We start from the raw sequence: 26,747 nt of genomic DNA on the forward strand, positions 1-26,747 counted from the left end.
CCACTGCGCCACCAGGGAAGCCCCATAGTCTTTTTAACGCCATGTTTTTGTGCTTTTCTTGTACATACCACTGTTTCTGTTTAGACATCATTCTCTTTTTTTCTGCCTGACAGTTCATACTCATTGCTCTTCTTTCAAAGCCCAGCTCAAGTGTCACACCCTTGGTAAAGCCATTCTTAACTGGGTCAGTTTAAAGGGTTGTGGCTCCTTTCCTTTACATTCCCACAATACTGTTAATACTTATAACAGCACTTGCCACATTGTACTCTAATGACTTATATATTCCCTTAAATTGTTGGCACCTCAAAGACAGCCACACTGTCTTATTCTTATTATATTACTAGAACTTAGGACAGTGCCCCATCCCATCCCATAAGAGCCATGGTGGGGACAGAGAGCACCACTGGATATTGGGACGTAGAGAAGGGGAAAGAAAATTCAGACATGTATTTAATTAATAAGATAAAAAAGCCAAGTGGTTTACGTGGCTTTTCAAACTTCTGACCTGCTCTGTGTCAGGCAGGAGTTTGACAATTGGTAGAAAAGATCAGAACTTTATCTGAAGTTCTTGTTGTATCAAGCCGTACATTATACAAAAAGAAAATTTAAATCACTATAATTCTTTTATGCTCTTCTAGGTGGTAATAAGCTGCAATCAACAGGAAATAAAACAGAAGACTTAAAAGGAACCGAATGTGCTAAAAGCACTCCTGTCACTGCTGTACAGATCCCGGAAGTAAAGCCAGACACAGTGTCAGAACCAGTCACACCTGCGTCCCTTGCTGCTTTGCAGAGTGATGTGCAGCCGGTGGGCCATGATTATGTGGAGGAGGTATTGATTTGAGAATACTACTGCTGTGAGATCAGATAAAGGGAAGACGTGTGTCTTTGTTACAAGCATGCTTTACATGTATAATTATATTGAATTATATTTTAGGTTTAGATTATTTAAAAAGGAGTATCAAAGGCATCTTCGTTGAAGGTTTTTTTTTTAAGCTTGCCTAAGTGACATCACAATTTTTTTGTTAACTTCTCTCTTTCCGTGCTGACAGCCATCACTGTGGTGTGAAGTAACTTTCCATCTATTTGGCAGGCATTCTTTTAATATAACCCTTCTACTGTTCTTCTGAACAGAAAAAGTAATAAAAATTGTGAGCAGCAGAAATGACAAAGACAGCAAATATTTCCTTCCGAACAGTCAGTTTCATGTGTAAAATTAAGGTTGCTGATTTAACAGATACTGTTTATTTGATTTCCCAAGCTGATTAGAAAACTATTCCTGTTTTACAGACTAAGTAACTCAATAAATGGAGGATGAGGGAACGTCAGAGGGGCTTGATAAATATTTGCTGTTATCAGAAAGACTAACATACAGTGGTGTAGCCCTACTCTTTACTTTTGCTGTATTGTAGAACAATTGTAGAGAACAAGTTCTCTGAGCTTCAGTGTCTACATCTATAAAATTTGGTTATCTCCTAGCAAAGTTACGAAGCTTAGATGAAGTAAAGTACCTAACACAGTGCCTAGCCTACAGTAGATTTTTAGCAAGTATTTATTTGTTCCTTCATCCTTTTCCGCATCAAGAAAAATTACATATTGAGTTCTTTGTTTGCAGGGTGGAAAATTGGGCTATGCAGTTTGAAAGTAGTTCATATACAATTTTAATTTAAAGTTATACCTCTTGGGAATTCCCTGGTGGTCCAGTGATGGAGGCTTCATGCTTCCACTGCTGGAGGCATGGGTTTGATCCCTGGTTGAGGAACTAAGATTCCACAATGCCGTGCATAGCGCAGCCAAAAAAAAGGACATTTAAAGGTTAATAAACTTCTTTAAAAATAAATTAACTAATTAAAGTTATAGCTCTTGAAAGAGTAAGACTTGGTTGTCTAAAAAAAAAAAAAATGTACAGCCAGAACACCTTAATTGCCAGTGATGTTGGGTAAAATAATCTTAAACTTCAGAGAATTGAGTTCAGAACCAATTTTTAAAACTTGCACCGTTTGAACTTAGAATTCACTGTAGACTTTTTAATAACATCCTAGCCTACTTGTCTTCCTAACTGGTTGTGCAGTTAGAAAAAAATTGATACTGGTTTTCTATAAAGTTACATGTATAAAGTCTTGGGCTTTATAGAAATAAATGTGAATAATGCCTTTCATCATCTTTATCTCCATTTCCAAGAACAGTACCTGGCCAGTAGCAAGTATTGAGTAAATATTTATTATAGAATTTAAGGTATCTAATTGCATTTAAATCTAAATGTTTATATATAGACACAAGTATTAAAAATTAATTACAAGAGCCAAATACATGCTAACACGTCTTGCATGCTACAGTTAAAAATTCTAACCTTTAGTTCATTTCTGTAGATTATCCTTTTTAAAAAGTATAGACATAGCCCTGTTTTCTTCTCACTTCAAATTCTAAAAGTTATTTACAACCCATGAGGGTTTATAATTGAAAACTTCAACTGTAACATTCCTGTTGTGATTCTTGAATTTTTTTTTTTTCCACATCAAGGTACGAAATGATGAAGGAAAAGTAATTCGATTCCATTGCAAATTGTGCGAGTGCAGCTTTAATGATCCCAATGCTAAGGAGATGCACTTAAAAGGGCGAAGACACAGACTTCAATATAAAGTGAGTAAAATTTCAGCTGTTTTCCCTTTTTATATGTCTTGGAACATTCTAGATTCAAAAACAAGGCCTCTAAATATAACTAAGTCCATGAACTCCCACTCCAGAACTGGCATGTAATGTCTCACATAGAGTCAGATGTTTAGTCTTTATTGACTAGTTTGTTATACTTAGGAAAAAATGATATCATATTTCATTACTTGTAGTGGCAAAATAAAGCTATAACATTATTTGGATCAAGTAATCATGTAAAGACAATTGCATCACAGGAAGTGTTTGAAAGAAGTGTCAGATCTCCATTCTTTTCCTTTATCTTGGCAGAATCCCCACTAAAATGAATTATGAGATGAGGAATTCTTCATTGAAAACACTTCAAGTGATAAGTTAAATCTAAATAGTGTATTCAAAGTTTTTAATTAGGTTGGACTAATGCACTAGATTCATGTTTTCTAAACACAGAAGTGAAAGTTAAAATAATAGTCTGTTAAAGGGCAATACATTTATATGAAAAGAAACTTTTTGACCCCACACTCAGGTATCTAGAATCATTTACTTACAAACAAAGGAAAATTAATATCTATCAGTCTTCTAAGGATTTCTTTTATTGGTTAGCACTAAGTTATGTACGTTTTACATACTAAATGTATAACTTTAAACTTTAACAGCTAAGAATTTTGGGAGTGGGAAGGAAAGAAGAATGTTTATGAATGTATTCTGAATTTTTCCTCTGATTCAACTTATTTTACTGCATTTACTCTTAAAATAGGAAATTTGCAAATAAAAGCCCCTACGATGAAAGAATATGTGGGATTGTGTGATTTAAAGATACGTGTAGTAGGTTGTTGGAGGGGTTGCTGGTTTTTCAAATATCTTGTCTGTATTAACAGAAAAAAGTAAATCCAGATCTGCAAGTAGAAGTAAAACCCAGTATTCGAGCAAGAAAGATTCAAGAAGAGAAAATGAGGAAGCAAATGCAGAAAGAGGAGTATTGGCGAAGAAGAGAAGAAGAGGAACGCTGGAGAATGGAAATGAGGTTAGTATCTTTAATAGCACGATAAGTGGTTTAGCCTTTCTAAAAAACGTAGCTATTCTGAGTATGTGACATCCATTCAGAGCAATCCAGATTTATTTAATATACTTTTTTTTAGATTTATTTATTATTTTATTTATTTATTTATTTTTGGCTTTGCCAGGTCTTAGTTGTGGCACACGGGATCTTCATTGAGGCGTGCAGGATCTTCGTTGTGGCACGCGGGATCTTCGTTGTGGCGCACAGGCTTCTCTCTAGTTGTGGCATGTGGGTTTTCTCTTCTCTAGTTGTGACACACAGGCTCCAGGGCACACGGGCTCTGTAGTTGTGGCACGCAGGTTCCAGAGCATGTGTGGGCTCTGTAGTTTGCGGTACGCAGGCTGTCTAGTTGAGGCACGCGAGCTCAGTAGTTGAGGCGCGTGAGCTCAGTAGTTGTGGTGTGCAGGCTTAATTGCCCCGCAGCATGTGGGATCTTAGTTCCCTGACCAAGGATCGAACCTGCGTACCCTGCATTGTAAGGTGGATTCTTTACTACTGGACCACCAGGGATGTCCCTATTTAATATACTTTTAGTTTTCACTTCTCAGGAAGATCTTAGGTCTAGGAGAGAAATGCATTAAAACTAAGTTATTGGCTATTCTAATATTTAACTGTGTCCTTGGTATTAGGAATTAAGTTGGAAATGGTATCTTATATATATTTAAATACATAAATAGTTTAATACTATAAATAAGTGCCTCAGTTTAAAACAAGCAAAATAGAACATTTGGTTACATGATGAAAATATCCAGAATATCAGATTTAGTAGCTTCTAGACATTAATAATGTGTGGGTTTTGGGGTGTTTTTGTTTTTGTATCTCAGGAAACATCTATTATAAAAACTTCAGAGGCTCCAGGGAAGGAGAAATGAGAAACATGTTCAAGAGATATGTAAATGTTTCGTTTTACTGATGTAATTGGCATATCTTTAAATGGTAACAATTAACTGGTTTTTATTATATTCGCAGAGTTGTGCAGTCATTACCACAATCAATTTTAGAACATTTTCATGACCTGCAAGAGAAACCACAAACCCATTAGCAGTCAATCCTTATTCCCCCCCACAACTCCTCCCTCTACCCCCTAGGCAACCACTAATAAACTTTGTCTCAATAGATTCACCTATTCTGGAGATTTCATATAAATGGAATCACAAAATATGTTGTCTTTTGTGTCTGGCTACTTTCACTTAGCATAACGTTTTCAAGGTTCATGCATGTTATAGCATATATCAGCACTTCTTTTTTATAGGTGAATAATATTCCATTATGTGTATGTATCATATTTTGTTTATTCATCAGTTGATGGACATTTGTGTCATCTCCACTTTTGGGCTATCATGAATACTACTGCTATGAGGATTTGTGTACAAGTTTTAAAATATAATTAAGATAAATATAAACAAGTGTAATATATGTGTATTTTATAACCTACTTTTTTCATTTACATACCAACTCTTTTAAAAAGTAAGCTAGAATTATTTTATCTTATTTTCCATGGCTACATAGTATTCTCTTGTGCAGATGTAAAATTTTCCTTATAACCAATTACATATTGTTAGATATTTAGGTTTTTTACAGTATTTCCCTATTATAATTATTACATTGACCATCCTTGAGGCTATATTATTGCATAAATCATGATTAGTTGCTAATAATAAAGTCTCAGAAACGAAAATGTTTGACTGGCAGATACCCATACGTTTTGCCTGTACTGGATAGTTTAACTGGTTCTCAAACTTTTTGGTCTCAGGACCTTTTATACTCAATAATTACAAAACTCCAAAGAGCTTTTGTGTATATGGGTTATAGCTGTCAACATTTACTGTATTAGAAATGAAAACTGAGAAGTTTAAATATTTATGAATTAATTTTTAAATGACTTTGTTTGTTAAAATGTAGTTAAATATTGATAATTATAGTATTAGATCAACCATATTTATTAATGTGGATAAATATAATATGCTAACTATAAAATAACTATATTTCTCCCCCAGAATAATGAGAATGACATTGTTTTATATTTTTTCAAATCTCTTTAATGTCTAGCTTAAGGTAGCCTGATTTTTCTATCTACTTCTCTGCTCAACAGGTTGTGATAACACATTTTGCCTCTGGATAACTCCAGTGTACACTCATAAGAGAATGAGAATGGAGAAGGCAAATGTTTTGTTATTATTATGAAAGTAATTTTGATGTCATGGATCCCCCTGAAGGTGTCTCAGGAACCACCTAGGGTCCCTGGACCACACTTTGAGAACTGCTTCTATAACTTATTAAAATCTCTGCCAATGAGAGAGTGAAACATGAAAGACAGTTTTGTTTCAACTTTAATTGTTTGTATTGCAGGCAAATTAAATTTTTATTTCATGCTTAACCACTTACATTTCTTCTGTGGTGAATTGCCTGTTTATTTGTTTAACTTACCTGTTGTTGATTTGTACAGATACTTCTTATAGCTATTAACACATTATTAACATGTTACCTTTAAATAATCTTTGTTGTTATGTATGTATCGATTTTTATTTAGGTATCTAAATCTATTTTTCTTATTCTTTATGAAGTTTCTGCCTTTGTAATGCACTGGAAATTTTTCTCTATACCTAGATTACACAGTTACTTCCTCTTTTATTGTTATATCAAATATTTATTAAGCACTTACAGTTTGCCAGGAAGTAGCACGTAGTGTGTTAGACACCAAGTATGAATTGGTAAACAATGGATAAAGGTTCCTGCCCTTATTTAACATAAACAGCTTTAGTAATAACAAAGTATTCAGTACTGGAATGAACATGGTTTTCCAGAGCCTTCAAGCTCAAGACCTAAATAACATAGAAGTATGGTTCTTCCTGTCCTTAGTGGGATGACCTAAAAAGCACTGCTTATTCCCGACTGAAGAAATTGGTGGTTTCTACAGTGCTACTTGAGAAACATACTTCTTTCTTATGTTTTGTGTTAAACAAATTTGTCTGGTAAAAACTTAGTTGTTACAAAACTTTGCTATAAAGACAGACTACCTTGGGAGTTATTGGTATCCTAGTTTGAAGCTGAAAGCGAAGATAGAACTGAGAAGGAGAGAGTGACATGGTAAAAAAGAAATTAGATTCTGAAAATGTTGACTATTAAAACAGAGGCTACACACAGGCTACACACTAGCTGCCCACAGTCCAAGTTCAGTCCGTGGGTGTTTCATTTGGTACACATGGTATTTTTTGGATACCAACATGAACCAACACTTACCATGTATTACCATCTGTATTCCCTTATGGCAATAATTAATAGCTGTGCTGTGGCTCAGAGCATGTGCTTTCTTCTTTACCATAGTTCCTGTCACCCTTAACATGTCCCCAAAAGTGAAACACGGTGTGAGTTGCCATTTATCTCAGTTGTTTTTCCTCATTGTAGAGAAGTGTCTTTGTCTCTCTGCCTGTATCAGTTGAGGAAATTAAAGGTAGTCTTCAGAAGTTCTCTCTTAGAAAAATTAGGAGAGAGCACATTTCTTTGGAGACATGAAGAAAATTTCTGAATGTATGCTTTGAGTCTTTCACTCACACACATTGTTGGTCTGGTCACATTAGGTAGGCATTTAAGTTTACAGTCTCCTGTAAAGAGGGAGAGGTTAGAAGGAACTCTGAGGTTTCTGGGGCTTGTTCTTTCAACCCTGTCTTCAGGCTGTGAAATTTTGTTTTGCTTTTATCTTTGTTTACTTATTCTCTTTTCACTGGGATTCACTTCCATTTACTGCTAAAGCAAATAAAGGTAATCAGATACAGTAGGAGAAAAGAGATGTAAGCTAGACTGATTTGGGCTATTTTTTAAATTGCTTTTTATATCATTATTGATTTAAATTCTTGGGTTGTATTTTTCTTATAGACTTACAGTATCATTCTCTATGTTTCAGACGTTATGAAGAGGACATGTACTGGAGAAGAATGGAGGAAGAACAGCATCATTGGGATGATCGCCGCCGAATGCCTGACGGAGGCTATCCTCATGGTCCCCCAGGCCCACTAGGCCTCCTGGGAGTCCGACCAGGCATGCCTCCTCAGCCACAGGGGCCTGCAGTGAGTGTCCACTTTGTTTACATAGGGGGTGAAAGTTTAAGACTGGCTCAGCATTGGAAGATAACAGTTTGGGGAGCTAATTTTTAGACCTAATAATATCCAAGTCCCAATATAAGTTTTTCATCTGATTTAGAATTTTCCCTCCTTTTATTACAGGTTCTCAACTTGTGTCCTTATTTATGAGGACTTCATAGAATTTCCATGCATCTTTCTTACTTTCACTATGAGTTAAGGGAGCAGAGCTTCTTTTGCCAACTCTTCTTTCACATAAGAGATTTTCTTGCCTTTGTTCTTTAGATTGTCAAGAACAACTAATTTTGAAGGCAGTTGCTTTGCTTTCAGAATTATTCTTATCTTCCCATTACCAGTGGTTAAGAGTCTTTTTTCCTTTTTCAAATTATGAAAAAAAACCTACCACTACTTCTAAATTAAGTGCAGGACAAGGGGTAAGTAAATGGTCCAAGATGAGCACACAGTGGATGTATTAGGAGAACTGTAGGCAAGAGCTGCATCTTGAGAGTTTGTGTTCTGTGGAAGCTAGATAAAAGAAGACATACTGGGCTTCCTTGGTGGCGCAGTGGTTGAGAGTCCGCCTGCCGATGCAGGGGACACGGGTTCGTGCCCTGGTCCAGGAAGATCCCACATGCCGCGGAGCGGCTGGGCCCATGAGCCATGGCCGCTGAGCCTGCGTGTCCGGAGCCTGTGCTCCGCAATGGGAGAGGCCACAACAGTGAGAGGCCCACGTACTGCAAAAAAAAAGAAGACATACCTGGGTTATGAGGAATATTTCATATAAGTTCAGGCTGCAGAAAACAAGATGTTTTTATTCTTTGTTCTGTTTTCTAGAGGGCACTTAGAAGGAAACAGCAACAAATTCCTGCTCTTAAACTATTCTTTCTCATTTGTCTTTCCATAGAATAAGTATTTGTGAAACTTGTTTTATTAAAAGCAAAACATTTCAGAATCGCTGGTTGTTAAAGTTGAGTAGAAAGTATTTTTATAACCTTAGATGGTGTGTATTATAATTTTACTTGTTTTGAGGCAAAGCATGTATATATACATAGATGCATACTCATTCTTGATAGTGTAACTTTCCATAGTTTACATGTTTGTTTTTACTGAGATGGAAAGAAGGGAAAAGATGGCTTTAAATGGACATTTTGCATAATTGACTTTTTTATTGAAAAGGTGTCACAAACATATGTATAGTTGAAAAATAATAATTTACTTTTGCTTGGGAAGCATTTTTTTTTAATGAAGTTATCTTTTTTGTCTTCTCCAGCCCTTACGTCGTCCTGACTCATCTGATGATCGATATGTAATGACAAAACATGCAACCATTTATCCAACTGAAGAGGAATTACAGGCAGTTCAGAAAATTGTTTCTATCACTGAACGTGCTTTAAAACTTGTTTCAGACAGCTTGTCTGAGCATGAGAAGAGCAAGAGCAAAGAGGGAGATGATAAGAAAGAGGGAGGTAAAGACAGGTGTGTTTTCAGAGTTTTTTACTTTTGTTTAATTTTGGTTTCCCTTATGTGGACTTCTTATACTTGAAATAAAAGTTACAAAGACTGAAAATTCTCTGTTGTCAGTCTACATGTGTTATGCTTGTGTTAGATATTTAATGTATTCAGCTGTTTTTTGCTGAAATGAAAAATAACAGAATTTCATACAGTCTCCAACCTTGTAATTTTACTCATTTTATTTAAATTTATATAAAACTATTTCAAGTCTGTTTTCAAAGCAGCCTTTATAGTTTTCAATTGCATTTAGCTGCTCTTCAGTTTTTATTTATCTGTTGCATCTGTTTACTCTTTGTTTTAGCAGCTTATTTTTCCTTAACACATTGACCCATAAGTGAATAAGCTCAAGCTTTAGCAACATCTTTCATATCAAGTTTGCATTATGATCTATAACTTTTCATTTTCCCCTTAACCATTTGGAAATATCTTTGTATATATTGAACATGACTTTTGTTCTAATTTGTAAAGTGAGACGCAGAAAAGTGTTAAATGGCCTTCGCGTTGCAGTTGTCCTTGTGAGAACTTATCTCTTGATTTATTAATTTATCCATATTTCTTATCTAAGTGAAGGACACTTCTAAAAATATTGAATGTTTTTATACTGTAGTTGATTGAGAATTTTAACGGTGTAAAAGTTATTTCACTTACTATTGTGTGTTGAGAGATTATCGTGGTTCTGGTTGAGAAGGGAAATGTCATAATATAACTTGATTTCACTGCAGAGCTTTAAAAGGAGTTTTGCGAGTGGGAGTATTGGCAAAAGGATTACTTCTCCGAGGAGATAGAAATGTCAACCTTGTTTTGCTGTGCTCAGAGAAACCTTCAAAGACATTATTAAGCCGTATTGCAGAAAACCTCCCCAAGCAGCTTGCTGTAAGTATTATGGAAATGTTCATTTTTACCCCTTGTCTGGTTCAAAAGTTTTTGGCAGGACTAACTGTGCTTCAGCTTAATCTTAAGCCTGCCTTTAAAGTTTTGGTTTGACTTTCCGAATTGAATTTTTTCCTGATTGTACAAATTGGTAGAACTGTTTTCTACTTTGTCTTTTTAGGTTTTATAGTGCTCCTCTTTGGCATGAAGCCATCTTGCTAATTTATTTTAAAATATAAAATGGCAGCACATGTCCTCTTCCTGTTCTTTTTTCCAAGAGTTGAATCATTAAGAGATGAGACTTTAGGGAAAAAATGGGGGTTTTTTGTTTTGTTTTTTAAACAAAGGCCATGTATGTAAAGCAAGCTTAAATTTTTAGAATTCATGAACTTCTTGCCTATTTAGTTGAATATATGTTTTTAATAAAGTATAGTAACTAAAATAGAGACTCTTTCTGATTTGAATTTCCCCAGTTTTATTATGATTACTTTCAGTTTTCTACGTGTTATAGTCGTAGGTCTTAGCTCTCACTGTCTCTCTTCAGCAAATTGTGGCAATGCACAATTAGTAGAATATCCCCTTTTGGTCCTACAAAAAAAACTTTTTTAAGTTTGAATTTTTAAAATTTTTATATAGTATCTTGTCAGAATCACAGACTGGGATTTAAAATAAAGATTTCTTGAATAACTTAATGTATAAAACTTATTTAGATATTTGAAATCCAAGAATTGACATTTCATTGGTAATATGTATTCCACAGTAATGTCAGAATAAATAGTACCTGACCACAGCAGAGCAACCGATACCAAAAGGGATAGTGAAGCATGCTATTAAACTTGAGCTCTGGGCTTCCCTGGTGGCACAGTGGTTGAGAGTCCGCCTGCCGATGCAAGGGACACAGGTTCGTGCCCCGGTCCGGGAAGATCCCACAGGCCGTGGAGGGGCTGGGCCCGTGAGCCATGGCCGCTGAGCCTGCGCGTCCAGAGCCTGTGCTCCGCAACGGGAGAGGCCACAACAGTGAGCGGCCTGCGTACGGCAAAAAAAAAAAAAACTTGAGCTCTGACGACTGTGGCACTTACTGTTGTTTGCTTTATATTACCATTGTTCCAGATGTGAAGTTTCTTACTGTAGATTAGTCTTTTTAAGTATTAGGAGCCAAGAGAATTGTCATTGTGTGTCTACTTGTTACCCTTTGTTGACGCTGCTAGAGCAGTGAAGGGGAGGAGACTCAGAAGAGGTTTGAGGACTTTGAAAAAATTATATAATTTGCGAGAAACATCTTGATCCTAAATTGTGGTGTTTAGTAAATCTACAAAGCAGGGGGGCTTCCCTGGTGGCGTGGTGGTTAAGAATCCACCTGCCAGTGCAGGGGACATGGGTTCGAGCCCTGGTCTGGGAAGATCCCATATGCTGCAGAGCAACTAAGCCCGTGCGCCACAACTACTCAGCCTGCACTCTAGAGTCTGCAAGCCACGACTTCTGAGCCCGCATGTTGCAACTACTGAAGCCCACGCGCTTGGAGCCTGTGCTCTGCAGCAAGAGAAGCCACAGCAGTGAGCAGCCCTCACACCACAAGGAAGAATAGCCCCCACTCGCCGCAACTAGAGAAAGCCCGCGCGCAGCAATGAAGACCCAACACAGCCCCAAAAAACTACAAAGCAGAAAATACTATATCCTAACTAAATAATTAACAATTACACTAAAAGCAGCATACTCTTTCCAAATCATTCTATGTACTTACTGTACAAGTGGATAAGCAAGAGAAATAGAATTTATTATCATCATCATTGTCATAGTTAATGTTTATATAATTATTACTATGTACCAGGCACTGTTTTAAGTGCTTTATATAGTTAATTCATTTATTCTTCCAACAATCCTATAGGTTAGATAAAATTACTGTCCCTATTTTATAAAAACAGGTAAAGGGGAGTTAAATAATTTGCCCATCTTCATATCATTAGTAAAGTAGCAGAGCTAGGATTTGAACCTAGATACTGTGCTGTAAACAATCCGTGTAATTTCTGTGGAGTCTTCATTTGTTCATATATACTGAGACTTATTTCATGTGTACTGAATTGCAGTGAATCCTGGTTTTTCTTCTGTTGATCAGGACTTTCTGCTCCCTGATAAAATGTAGATCTGTTGAGTTCACAGACAAGGTACACTGGGAATGTTTGAATTATGGCTCCTGTTAGTTTCAGATATCTATTTTAGTCTCATTCATATTCTGCAAGTACTTAACTACCCAAGATGCTGTTAGGAAGGTACGGTAATACATAGGGCAGTGTTTCTTTTATCCAAGAACTCATCATCTAAGAGAGACATACACACATACAAATAACTCATATGATACAAGTAATGGTAAATATTAGTTCAACAAAATTCTAAAAGGAAAGAGGAGCAAGAGATTTATAATATTTGCATGTATTACAAGGCTTCTTGGGGGAGTAATATATGATCTAGTCCTTATAAAATGGTTAAGGTAGTGAGAAAATGAAAGAGACATAGTGAAACTGCTTTGTTTGATAATGTTAAAAGGTCCATCTAATTTCCTGTACTCTTCATTACATAGGTTATAAGTCCTGAGAAGTATGACATAAAATGTGCAATTTCTGAAGCGGCAATAATTTTGAACTCATGTGTGGAACCCAAAATGCAAGTCACTATCACCCTGACGTCTCCAATTATTCGAGAAGAGAACATGAGGGAAGGAGGTTGGAAAGCCATTAAACATTCTACTTTCTATTAACTTTTTTTTTCCCATTTACCTACTCTTTAAGATGGCATTAAGCCCTAGAAGGCAACATGCTGGCATTACATATGAATTTGATAGATTTGACGTATATAGCAACCAGTTTTGCTTAAGATCATTTCCCAGATCTTTTATTAATGTCTTTTTAGCAATGTACTTTTATATAAAACACTCATGGTATTATTGATTTTCTTGATTTTTTTTTCTTTTCTTGCTAACCTCAGATTTCTGGAAAAAAAAAAAAGTTCAAAATTATTACCAGCATAGTTGACCCATGAACAAATTAAAGAAATGTTGCTAGTGAGGGGCCACAAATTTAACTTCTGTTAAGTTCTTGTTCTTGTCTTAAAAAAAGACAAGAGAGTTCCATAAATAAAATTGGTTAAATATTCATAACACAGTTTAAGAGGCATTGTTATGTATGTAATCATGGATTTGGCTTGTCCTGAGGTAAATATTTCTGGTTCTCTGAGGTTGCTCTTTGGTTTGAAGTGTTTTCATAAATGCAGAGCATCCTAATGCACGTAGATTTGGGCATCTGACCCCACTATTATACTAGAGATATTGAAAACTAAATGGTGTTGGCATAGCTAGTGAGTTACAGCACAATTCAGGGTTTTTAAACTTACTTTACAATTGTAGAATATGAAATCCTGCTGGTGCCAGCAATGTTGCTTTAGGGACTATTGTGTAACATTTTCAAAGCTTCAAAAGCTTTTAAGCCAAAAAGCATGGTCAGTGTCTGCCGTATGTTGGTTCTGTTGTTTTATGGGTCAGATAAAATTTACTTTGTTTCCTTTCATGTTGTTTTTGTACATCTTAATTTGTTGATATGGAGTTATAGTCTACACTAATATTTCTTTGTGATACAGATAGAGGAGAAAAGAATACTTAATTTGTCTAATAGCATAAGTAGGCTCTCAATTACTGTCCCTTTAAATTTGTTTTCTTACAGCAAAGCAATTTTTTTTAAGGCACTGGGCTTTCCACAACCCAGGAAAAGATAATTTTTACTAAAAATGCGATCATTGGGAGACATGTCTAACTTTGCATACATTATATATACACGATATATCAGGACTTGTATGTTGTGTAAGCTTTGCATCTTAAAAATGGGTTTGTGTAGAGGATCTTTTATATGAGCATGAGTTTTCCCACTCAAGGTCTGGCTGTGGATATTGCTGGAAAAACAGTGTCTGAGTCAATCTGGTCAATTCATATGCAGCATATGACTCTTAGGATTTGAAAAAGAAATCTTCGAGATTATGTTATAAATAATAGTTGCTGTATTTCATATGAAATTATACTCATATAACCATTTAACTTTATTTCAGAGCACATCTTGTCCAGTCATATTTAGGCTTGCTTAAATTGGTGCAGTATCAAGTAATTTTATTTTGTTGCAAAAGTCTAAAGTTAATAGTATCATATTTGTAGTAGTCTTTAATAATCTATCCCTTCTAAAGGAAACAAAATTATATTTTTGTCTGACCCAGACTTGAGTTATTGTTCTGAATTTCATAAATATTATGGTGAGAGAAGTGGTCAGTCCAAAATTGAAAGATTTTACTTCAAGACACTGAGCTGAAAAGTTGGATGTGCAAAAAGTGTAGAAACATTGATAGTGTTCTTTGCTGCAGATAACTGCAGTAAATCATGTCTTTAGCTTCATTATGGAGATTGCTGCAGAATAACGGTATGTATTCTCTCTCACTGCAGCTCTGAATGCTCTGTGTCTTAAAATCATTTAAAGCCTATAGCTTGCTTTGGGGAGTTAGTACAGGGGTAAGGAAGGCTTTGCCGGAAGAGCACTTGTAAATCGTGAGACTGGCGACTTGCGCATAGTTGTGGTAGCCTCTTAATGCGTAATGGTCCTGTTTGATACCAAAAATTATTTAAAGGAGATGATTAAATTGCCCAAATAACTGTTAAACACATTACAGATCTATTTTATGTTACTGTGTTTGACAGTTAAACATTAAGTAAACATTTAATTGACTTGAAGCTTGAAATGTACAAAATGCTCTAACCCTTGCTACAGCGTCTCTTCTGTAGCAAGTCAAGTATTATGTGTGTTTTTTTCCACCTTTAGCTTATCAGGCCCGGTCCAAAGCCTTCTAGCAGAGGGAATTGATTCCTGTCAGGGGTTGCTGCCAAGACATCGGAAGGATTTTTGACCAAGGTTTTCAAAAGCTCAGTGTCACACCTGCCATTTGATTAAGGAGGGATTTTGGATGCAGAGTCTGGCATTTATTGTCCTTTGTGTGGCTGTTTTGTTTGTTTTGTCTTTGTCTCTCCTAGAATTGAGCAGTGTTCACACTAGTTTTTAAATTGTTGGGTGGATTACATATTTTACATAACCATGTTAATTTAAATTAATATATTCCCATTAACTTTTAATCATAAAATAGTGTGGACACAGCATGTCTTCTAACTGGTGATTAACCCCTTAAAATTTATGAAACACACTTTTGTAGGGTAAGAATTTGCTTTCTTTTAAATAAATTAACTGGTTTTGTTTTGTTAACTGGGTATTAGGAAGAAAGTATGATCTTAGTACAATATATCTAAGGGGTTAATCCACTTGAAATATAGAATGGGTGCAAAAATCCACACTCTAAATTCGCCAGAAATTTCCTACTTATAGCTCTTAAGTTGTTTTTAAATTGCAATAGGTGTCTTGGCATCTTTGAAATTATATCATTAATTTAAATTTCCAAAGTTATGAATGCTTGTGTGCAAAAGGAAAACTTTTCTTCCGTATTGGAGGAAATTAAAACATGAATTAACATTAAAAATTCAGAAACTTTTAGAAAGAGATTGCACATTATCACCTATTTGCATTTTAGCTTTAGCAGATAATGTAAATAAATAAGGGACATGGAAAGGGTTCTTCAGCATGTTCTGTAACCTTGCTTTGGGGAGTGGTTTTTTGTTGTTGTTGTTTCTTGCTTTTTTTTACTTCTTTAATTAGCTGTGCTTTCCTGTGTTCCTTTTCCTTCTCTCAGAATAGCCCATTTCTTATGTTCATTATATTTCTGGATTCAGTAGTTGGTTTTTCAGGTTTTGAGATTGTTTATTAGTTTTTAAAAATTACTACTATTTCTGACTTGATACTTTTCTTTTTAGTACCCACATTCCTCTTTCAGTGTTCATTTTCAGAATGCCACACAGTGTTCTTTGATTATCTGTAAAATTCCCTTTTAATACGTATTCTGAAAATTTGTGCCATCTGATTATGTAAGGAGTAGGAACTAAGAATAAAAAGCCCAGACAAGGGATGAAATTCTTTATTACTTTTTAAATATGCTTTTTAATATGTCATCTACTCAAAATAAGGACAGATATCTTTTAAGATTTCTGAATGCTCATATAAAAATAGACAAATAATTTGCCCAGCGTTGCTAGTACTCTTAAAGTAAAATCATCTTCATGTTTTCTTTTATCGTATATTTCATCTTTTGTCCCACATATTCATTTGGTGCCCTCAATGATTTATAAAATTATATCCTAAATGTCCCATAATTTTGGTGCTTTTTATCTAGAAGACTGTTTTCAGTAGCTTACTTGCCTGGTATGTAGTTTTCCTATATTTAGAAAATATTTTAAAATCACCAGAGTTGTGAATTAGATTGACTTATACCTATGAATAGTTTGATTAGCAAATTTGATTAGCAACTTTTATACACAGTTTACAGATATGTTTTAGATGAACGTAAAGCTGGCCTTTTATGAATGAAAAGTTAACTTCTTGTCCTGATTTAGGTTCAGATTTTCTTAAGTTTTATATAGCTCATTTATGTTTTAATACAATAATCTGATTAAAATCAGTTATTATAACTGACTTGCAACTTAAAAGATTCTACAGATATATCATCAAACCATTCTGCTTACTGCATCTGTTCTATTTCTATACTTATTCTATTTAACCATGCTAGTTCCTATTGCCCTTTTCTACTTTACTCATTGTTTCTCTCCAATTATTCTTTGAATTACTTCATGGGAACTTTGAATTTTAAAGGGCATTTCATATTCCCTTAATTCTTAAAGCTAAAATTCTCTTGTGGAAGAGAAGTCATTGAACTCTTAGAAATGCCTATTTTTGGCTCTTTATTTTTTTCTATGATTATTACTTCATTGATCATCCCATATTTATTGTTAGTTCTTTGACATATTAGCCCCAGAATAACCTATGACCATTTAAAATACTGAACAAACTCAGTAGTTTATTGTACATTCTCATTTATTAAGGTGGATTTTTGTGTTCCCTTTTGTCTTGTCGTCTTTGTGCTGGTGCGCTGTGTCCAGTAATCCTTCCTTTTGATTTTATTTTGGTGGGTAGGGTTTATATTTGCAGAAATTATTTATTATATTTCTAAAATAAAGAGTTTAATTCTCATCTTGATCTTCATATTAGATTATGTGAATTTGTTGAAAATAACTCCCTGGGTACTTTAAAGTGTTGACAGACTCTCAAATGGCTCATGTGACACTGATGCTACTTTAAGGAAGTGTCTTGCTCACCTGGTCAAACACCCATTCCTCACTGCATTTTGCCAATTCAATCCATTTTAGATGTAACCTCGGGTATGGTGAAAGACCCACCGGACGTCTTGGACAGGCAAAAATGCCTTGACGCTCTGGCTGCTCTACGCCACGCTAAGTGGTTCCAGGTTCGGAACATCATTTTACTTTTTTCTTGTAGCCTTATGAGAGAGTAGTTCAGTACAACATGTTTAACTGTGTTTAAACATTTCAAAAGATTGCCCAAGCAATACTATTTTAAATTAAATATCAGAAAATGTTAACATAGAAAGCTGGGTGTGAAGATCTGCATATTGCAGTTACTATTAATTTGACAATAAACTCAGGTTTTGGGGGTGTTTTGTAGTTTGGGTTTTTTTATTTTTATTTTTAGTGGCTATATTTAAAGTTGACTTGTTTAGGAACATCACAAGTTTGTGTACATATATTATATTCCATAAGGCTGCAGATTAACTTTGCTTTAAATAATGGAATATGTGTTTAAAGCTTTGTGTATAGTTTTAAGATTTTCCCCCCCTCTTTCTCTAAGTTAATAAGTGTAGGGAATGAAAGGTGAGGAAGCAGCTGTTTGGTTTAGTGACTTTGCAGTTATGCAAAGGCACAGAAAGGAAACCAAACAGATTTCCTTAATCTTTCAGTCCCTAGACAAACTTTTTAGCTCTTTACTTTTTCTTTTATTTCTAATGTAGGCAGACTTTTTTTTGAAGTTTACTGTTTTAAATGAACACAGGTCAAGGTTCACAGGGGATCAAGAACAATTATTCTTGTATAATCTGTTTACTTTGACCTAAAATATCAGCTTTTAAATACTAACCCTGGCATAAAATATTGCTGTAAATGGCAGCTCATTGAATCCAATTTTAAGCGTGGTTATTTTTGTTTTATTTTTATCTGAGCTTCCATTGAACAGTGGTATTTTAACTTTTTTTTCATCAAGGGATACTTTCAGTATTTCTAAGATTAATTCAGTTGGTTTTTGTGTTGCTCTCAAGGCTAGAGCTAATGGTCTGCAGTCCTGTGTGATTATCATACGTATTCTTCGGGACCTCTGTCAGCGAGTTCCAACTTGGTCTGATTTTCCAAGCTGGGTGAGTAATATGTAATTGTATGGTGTGAAAAATAAACATATAGGAAATATTTATGCGGTTTTTTAATAGACTCATCTTACATCTAATTATCAACTTTCTTTTCATTTCCTAAATGTAGTTTTTTTCTTCTAGTGAGAAATCCTGGGGTCTTAATTTTCTGAGAATTCCACTTGATTTTCTTTCTGTATTTTCCTCTCTTTTTTTTTTTAACTCTTCTCACAGTGTTTATTACTTTCTTTAAAATAGGACCGATTATGAGTTGTACATACATAAAGGTACAAAGAAAACTAAAAATGAGCTATTAATCTACCTATGCAAGGTTTTGTTGACATTTTAACAAAATAATTTAAAAGGAATTTTTAAGATTTAGAAATATACATTATTCAAAAATGCATAAAATTAGGAAATTCGAATAATGCAGAAAGGCATGAAGTAGAAATGAAAGCCTTCTCGTCATTTAAAGGCAAGCCATCTTGACACAGTTTGTTGTGATTTTTTTCCTAGGGGAAAAAATGCATGCATATATATCGCGTATGTTCCTTTTTTAAAAAAATATTTATTTGTTTGGTTGTGCTGGGTCTTAGTTGTGGCAAGCGGGCTCCTTAGTTGGGGCTTGCCGGCTCCTTAGTTGCAGCACACCAGCTCCTTAGTTGCGTCACGTGGACGCCTTAATTGTGGCGTGTGAACTCTTAGTTGCAACATGCATGTGGGATCTAGTTCCCTGACCAGGGATCGAACCCAGGCCCCCTGCATTGGGAGCATGGAGTTTTAACCACTGCGCCACCAAGGAAGTCCCATGTATGTTCCTATTATTATTTATGTACATAAATCCCTTTGATATTGAACCGTTTGGGTTCCTACAAGAATTCAGATAGAGAGGGATTCATTCAGAAATATAACTGAAACTACTGATTCCAGAGTTGGGTTAGAGAGAGTTGAATAGCCAGGGTTATCTTAATTCTTTTTTTTAACACTGGAGTGGGTCATGCTGTTTACATTGTTTGCATCTTTCTCAACAAAATGCATCTTGGAGCTCTTTGAGAGCTGTATTGACTATATGGTGTTGCCTTTGTATGGACATGCAGTATTTTATTTAACTGGTATCCATTTAATGGACAGTTGCATTGTTTGCAGTCTTTTGCTATTAAATTTTCATTGTATTGTTATCAGGCTTTTATGAGTATTATATACATGTGATAAATGGCTAGGGTCAATTGCTATAGAATTCCAAGGTCAAAGGACATGTGTTGATTGTTACCGGAAAGGTAGATCATTTTAAAACTTCCAAAAATTGTTGAACTGATCATTTCCTTCACACCCTCGCTAACTTTGGGATATCATCACGCTTCTTTAACATGATAGGTAAAAAAAAACGGTGTCTCATTTTTTATTTAGATTTCTTTATGTGATTATTGGCATTTGTAATTCTTTTTCTCTTAACTGCCAGTTCCTTTATTATTCGTTTTCTCAATTTATAACTCTATAAGAAATTAACTCTTATCTGTATTAAAAAATAAGTTTTTCCAGTTGTTCATCTGCTTTTCAACTTAATTTTTGCTGTTTTATAAAAGCTTTAAAATCTTTGCAAATTTTAATCCATTAATGTTTTATGACTTAACGGTTTTATTTCTGCTTATAAGATTCTTTCATATTTTAGGTTATAAATTATTCACACATGCTTTCTTCTAGAGCTTTTTTTCCCCCCATCATATGATATTTTCTACAGATGATTGCTTGCTTGTTTATTTAGTTCTTTAGTCGTAATACATAGCAAACCTCCTGGAAGGATGTATTTCATATTACAACAGTGGTTATCTCTCAGTAGTGAGTAGTGAGATTGGCAGAGATCTGTAATGTTTGGATTTTACTAGGATGAAATATATATTTTATTACTTGTATAATTAAAAATTAATTTAAAAATCATACATGGATTAAAGGTGGATCCAGCTATATGTTTTTCCAGACCAATTACCAATTATTCCAGTACCATTTAACATTTTATTTAGTAGTGATGTTTGTTCTCCCAATCCCCACTTTGAAATATCACCATTATCATAAACCAGTGGTTCTCAGCCACCATCAGTTTTGCCCTCTAGGGGACATTTGGCAATGTTTGGGGATAACTTTGGTTGTCAAAACTGGTTCAGTAGCACTGAGGAAGAGAAACCCTGTCACAAACCAAAGTTCCTTTTTTGCAGGCCTACTTCTGCAGCCCTCTTTCATTGCTCGGTCTTTTCTAGTACCAAACTCTTTTAATTTTTAAAGCTTCATAGTGTGTTTTAAAATGCTGATAGTCCTCTTCATCAGAAGTCTTCCCTCTTCATTCTCTGCTATTCATTATAAACACCATCTTACACAGAAGATTTTTTGGGGGGTGGTGCTTTTCTCATGCTTCTTTTTCTGAAAGAACTTGACTACTGTTTTGTTCAGTTTCTCCGGTTCTCTTGATGATTTTTAAGTAGCACTGTATTGAATTAATAATTGGTGGAATGTCATCACTTTTATAATACTGACTCTTCTTTATGGGATGTCCTACTTATTGGAATGAATGTTACACACTTATTTAGATTTGAATGGGTTCTGAGCATAGTTGTTTGTACCTAGGTATTTATCTTTTAGAGTTTTTTAAAATACCATTTTCTGGTTATTGTTTATATATATTAAATATATTAATTTTGTAACCCACCACCTGACTGCATTCCTTTATTTGTAGTAATTTTTTTCATGTGATTCTCTTGGCTTGGAATCATATCTACCAATCTCTTTCCTAATTTAGTTGGTTGATACTCCTAGAATAATTATGGAATAAAAGAAATAATACTTTACATGCACGTTATGTTTTAATTGCTTTGGAAATGTTTCTAATATGTAAAGTCTGTTAAGCATGGTGGTATAGCCTTTTATTTGAGATCCTTATTTCTTTGTAACGTTAGAAATGTCAACCCTCTCTTAGTTTACTAAGTAATTTTGAATCAGGAATGTAAATTGAACTTTATCGATAATTTTTCAAGGTTTCTTGACATGAATGTATAGTTTTTCTCCTTCACCCTGTTAATATTGTATATTTACAAATATATCTACTGATATTGAGCTACCTTTGCATTCCAGAGATGGATTCTCCTATATTTGAGAATAATCTCAATGAACTGTTAAGTTCTGTTTGCTGATAGTCTATTTAGGAATTTTGCAGTGACATAAAGGAAATTTTTGTGGTTTTATTTTTGTCTTCTTTGTTAGATTTAGGATCAATAATACACTAACTCTATAAGAATAACTTAGAAGCTTTCGTTCTTTCTCTAAACTCTGAAACAGTTTTTAGTAGCATCAAAACTATATGTTTTTTGGGACTTCCCTGGTGATCCAGTGGTAAAGAATCCGCCTTACAATGCAGGGGACACAGGTTCAATCTCTGGTCAGGGAACTAAGATCCCACATGCCGCAGGACAACTAAGCCCATGAGCCACAACTACTGAGCTTGCACGCCTCAACTAGAAAGCCCATGTGCCTCAACTAAGACCCAGCACAGCCAAAAAATAAAAAAAAATATATATATATATATATATATAGTTTTTTAAAAAACTGTTTTGATAATTTATAAAATTCATGTGACATCATCAGTCATTTATAAAAGGGGTCACGCTTTCTTGGTTTCTTTTATTGTGATTAATTGGTTTGTTTAGTTTTTCTTTCTCTTGGGGTAATTTTTGGCAACTTATCTTTTCCTAGAAAAATTGACCAATTCAGCCAGATAACTCAGATTTTTAGACTTTTAAAAATACCTGTAGCATCTTTTTTATTTTAATTCTTTGATTAGACTAGCCAGTAATAGCAGTTGCTATATAGGAACAAAATAGCAAATGGGTGTTCAGTATTTATTTGTGATGAGAATTCACTGAATTCTTAATAGATTTTAAATATAAAAATTTATGAGCATTATATAACTTTAAATTTTTTAAATGTTCAAAAATATAAGCATTATGCATTATCATTTTACTTCCTGATTCCTTCAACTTCAGTCCCTTCAACCCAGGTGCCCTTGAGGCTATTTCTGTTGTAGTAAGTCTAAGCTTCAGTACTTTCGAGACTGAACTCTCAGGCCACTCCTGGGCTACTCTTGGAGTTTGGAAGTCCAACACTACAGATGGCCCTTTGCCTACACCTAACTTTTCCTCTTTATCAGAGCCATAAACTTCAAGGGACCCTCTCTCCTTTGAGGGTGCAGAGATCTAAGAACTGAGTGGAAGAGAGGATGCACAGGTGAAAGGAACTGAGGGAAGATAGGCCATGACAGGGTAATGATGGGAGAATCAGGGAGGGCAAACAAAGCTGCTGGACGATCTTTGAAATCATGTACATATAACATAAAATACACAAGTATTTTAGTAGGTTAAAGCACACCAAAATGTCAGTATTTTGACATTTAAAAATCTCTCCTAGTATTATATTCTTTAGGCAGTAGTTTATCCAATTTATTATTTTTTTCCTCCCCTCAAAGAGCCAGCTCCTTGGATTTAGCTGCCAGATCTGCCATTTTCCTTCTTAAGTAATTCATTAATTTTTTACTTCATCTCTAATTTTCTATTTTCCTTGGGTTTATTTTTGTTCTTTTACAAACTTCATGAGTTGGATACTTGTTTCATTCACTCACTCTTTAATTATAGAGGTTTTAAAGCTGTAGTTTAAGGCTGGACATAGGTTTTGGCCATATATACATGTATATATATATATACGTGTGTGTGTGTGTATAATATTTTTTCTTTTTTTTCTATGCAGTCCGAAATTCATTTTAATATTGTCTTTAAGCCAGGAGTAGTTTTGAGGGAATTTTTTAATTCTACATGACTGAAGAAGAGTTGCTTTTGTAAATAACTTCTAGTTTTTATAGCATATAAAAATAAGGCAATAAATATATTCTATTTGCAACTTTGGAAATTTAAAGTTTTCTTTGTGGTCTCATATGTACAGTTTTTGTGAAGTGTGGGCACTTAAAAAATGTGTTCTCAGCAAGGTATAGCATTTAATATATATCCCTTAGTTCAACTTCATCAATTCTGTTCATACATTCTACCTCCTTTGCTTCATATTTTTTGTCTATTTTATCTGTCCATGGACTGACAAAGATAAATTAAAGTCTGGTATTTTGTTGTGTTTTCTACAGTTCTTTATTGTTTTGTTGCAGTAGTATTTTGGACATAGACATTTAATACAACTATGTCGTAATTGTGAATTTGAACCTTTTGCCATTATAAAGGCCATTTAATTAATACTTTCTGCTATTAGTTAATAAGCCTTGTCCATTTATTAATATCAAAACTCTAGCTTTGGGCTTCCCTGGTGGCGCAGTGGTTGAGAGTCCGCCTGCCGATGCAGGCGACACAGGTTCGTGCCCCGGTCCGGGAAGATCCCACATGCCGTGGAGTGGCTGGGCCCTTGAGCCATGGCCGTTGAGCCTGCGCGTCCAGAGCCTGTGCTCCGCAACAGAAGAGGCCACAACAGTTAGAGGCCCACATACCGCAAAAAAAAAAAAAAAACTCTAGCTTTAAAAAAAAGAATTACAACTAACTTACAAATTATATTAGTTTCAGGTGTACAACATAGTGATTTGATATTTTTATACATTATGAAATGATTACTGAAATAATGACCAGTTATGATTTGTTACCAAAGTTATTACAGTATTATTGACCATATTCCCTATGTGCACTTACCTCCCCTCTGACTTACTTACCTTAAAGCTGGAAGTTTGTACCTCTAAATCCCCTTCACTTATTTTGTCTGTACCCCCAGCCTCCTAAACTCTAGCTTTTTATATTAACATTTGTCTGGTATGATTCTGTTTGTTTCCTTTGTTTTCTTCTGCCCTTTCCCATAATTCTTACCCTTTTCTTGTTCTTTTTTATGTGTGAATGGGTTTCCCTCTGATTATTTATACAATTAGTTGTTGCCCTGTTTACAGTTTTTTTGTGGTATTTTCATCCATTTGTTTAACCATTTTAGGTAATGTTTGTTAACCTCTCATCTATAAAAGCTGAGAAAATTATCACTTCTTCGTACTCCTCACGTCCTCTTTTGCGTTTTTTGTTATATTTTCTTTTTTTCATTCGTTCCTTTAAGAATGTATTAAAACCTGTTTCTTGATTTATGTCTTAATGTATGCTGATTCCACTTAGAAAACAAGGAAAGTTTACACTTAATGCTTTTTTAAACCTTGAAGGTTTAAAAATAACTACATTTACCTTCTGTAGTCATATTCCCTTTGTTTAATTTTCTGTATCTGAATGGTTTGATGCCAACCGTTAGATCTTTTACTGGGGCTTCCTCTTTTTATTTCTTGATTGACTGCATTATATCATCATATAGTTTTTATCAAAAAGTGTTCTAAGTTTTTAAAATTTCTTTCATGTTTGAGAATCTTTGCCAGTTACCATTACTTTATTGAGAAATATATTGTTAGGTCACAATTTTTCCTCCTCCATTTATTGGTGTTGCTCCATTATCTTCCAGCACTGAGTATTACTAAATCTAAGTCCAGCCTAATTTTTTTGCCTTTACTTTTTCTACAGGCTGCTGAAAAATTCTTTATCCTTGAATTTTAGTAACTTAACCAAATTATGTCTTGGAATCTGTTGTTCAATATCAGCATTTCATTGAAAACTTTGTCCTTTTTGCCCTGCAGATTTGACAAATTATTAATATGATTCTCTATTTTCAGGGGCACCAATTATCCTTATATTGCATTGCCATTGTCCTACATATCTGTTATCTTTGTGATTGTTTTAATCTTTGTTCTCTTTCCTCTTTTGTCCCCTATTATTGTCTCTTTGGCAGTAATTTAGTTTCCAACTGTGTCCTAATCTTCTTTGCTATTTATAATTCATTATTCCATAATAATGTTATTTTGCATTTCAGTTTGCTTAATTAGCTCTGCAGTCTTCCTTTTCATCTCAACTTTGAGCTCTTTTATTGGCTTTTTGTATTTATCAAGTTCTCGATTACTCAGAATGTTAGCAGGTTATATCTTCATTTCCTTAAATTAAGATTCTTCCAGAATAGATTATATTTTAATAGATATTTTTTAAAACACTTTTTGGTTCACAGCAAAACTGAGCAGAAAGTACAGAGTTCTCACCTACCCTCCTCCACTATACATAGATAGCCTCCCTCTCAATATTTGCACCAGAGTGATACATTTGTTGTAACAAGTGATACTACTTGTTACAAGCAGTGACATACTATTGTTGCTCGAAGTCCACATGGCTGGGTTGGATCTTTGTTGCTGCACGCAGGCTTTCTCTAGTTGTGGCAGGCGGGGGATATTCTTTCTCTAGTTACAGTGCACGGGCTTCTCATTGTGGTGGCTTCTCTTGTTGCGGAGCATGGGCTCTAGGCATGAGGGCTTCAGTAGTTGTGGCACGTGGGCTCAGTAGTTGTGGCGCACGGGCTTAGTTGCTCCTTGGCACGTGGGATCTTTCTGGACCAGGACTCACACCCATGTCCCCTGCATTGGCAGGCGGATTCTTAACCACCGCACCAGCAGGGAAGTCCCAAGAATAGATTTTTCAACTCTATTTTTCATGCTGTGTTCCTCCCAAATGCACAGATGTTGTGTCTGGTTTGTTTCAGTTTTTTCATCTCGTTAGTGCTTAGCATTGTCAGTTCCATTACAAAATCATCCTTTTATGCTGAGACAACCAAACAAGAACTGTCTTTGAATGTATCCACACCTTTTAAAATACTTCTCCTTTTTCTTCCCCCATGAGCTCTGCTTTGAGGATTGCTTATGGAAAGGAGTAGGGTTTGGCTGCATGTAAACCTTGGGCTTTTTTTTGGCCACGTTACATGACTTGCGGGATCTTAGTTCCCCAACCAGGGATTGAACCCAGGCCCCAGCAGTGAACGCACTGAGTCCTAACCACTGGACCACCAGGGAATTCCCAGACATGGGCTTTGTCTCTCCTGTGTCCTGATTGAATGTGCTGTGATAGTCTGTGAGGTGGATTCCATTGGCACACCTTTATGCTTCAGGTTTCAAACCCAGGATGGCTTCCTAGAGGCTTTGCTTATGCAGAATCTGCTCTGTTTGTTTCCTAAACCTATTTACCATTTCCTTTCAAGAACAATTTCTCTTTCCCTGAACCAACAGAGGGTTTTGGGTATGTGAAGCCTCTTTGGGACACTTGTGTTGAGAATTCACA

The 26,747-nt window shown here is 35.0% G+C and overlaps 1 protein-coding gene across 5 annotated transcripts in view; it reads left to right on the forward strand.

The window, feature by feature from the left end:
• ZFR (zinc finger RNA binding protein) overlaps window positions 1-26,747 on the forward strand; it is a 75,163-nt gene that overhangs the window by 33,814 nt on the left and 14,602 nt on the right. For 3 of the 5 annotated variants that reach the window (XM_033421307.2, XM_033421308.2, XM_004266028.3), the window contains 9 exons: window positions 639-832; window positions 2,521-2,640; window positions 3,525-3,670; window positions 7,608-7,770; window positions 9,053-9,258; window positions 10,017-10,167; window positions 12,740-12,881; window positions 17,495-17,592; window positions 18,457-18,552. In XM_033421307.2, the coding sequence (XP_033277198.1) occupies window positions 639-832; window positions 2,521-2,640; window positions 3,525-3,670; window positions 7,608-7,770; window positions 9,053-9,258; window positions 10,017-10,167; window positions 12,740-12,881; window positions 17,495-17,592; window positions 18,457-18,552 (1,316 nt within the window). Of the gene's footprint in view, window positions 1-638; window positions 833-2,520; window positions 2,641-3,524; window positions 3,671-7,607; window positions 7,771-9,052; window positions 9,259-10,016; window positions 10,168-12,739; window positions 12,882-14,559; window positions 14,616-17,494; window positions 17,593-18,456; window positions 18,554-26,747 lie in introns of those variants that run through there. The other 2 variants (XM_033421309.2, XR_004481364.2) reach the window with 2 other exon arrangements.

This window comes from Orcinus orca, chromosome 3, assembly GCF_937001465.1.
Source record: "Orcinus orca chromosome 3, mOrcOrc1.1, whole genome shotgun sequence".
Taxonomy (NCBI): Eukaryota; Metazoa; Chordata; class Mammalia; order Artiodactyla; family Delphinidae; genus Orcinus; species Orcinus orca.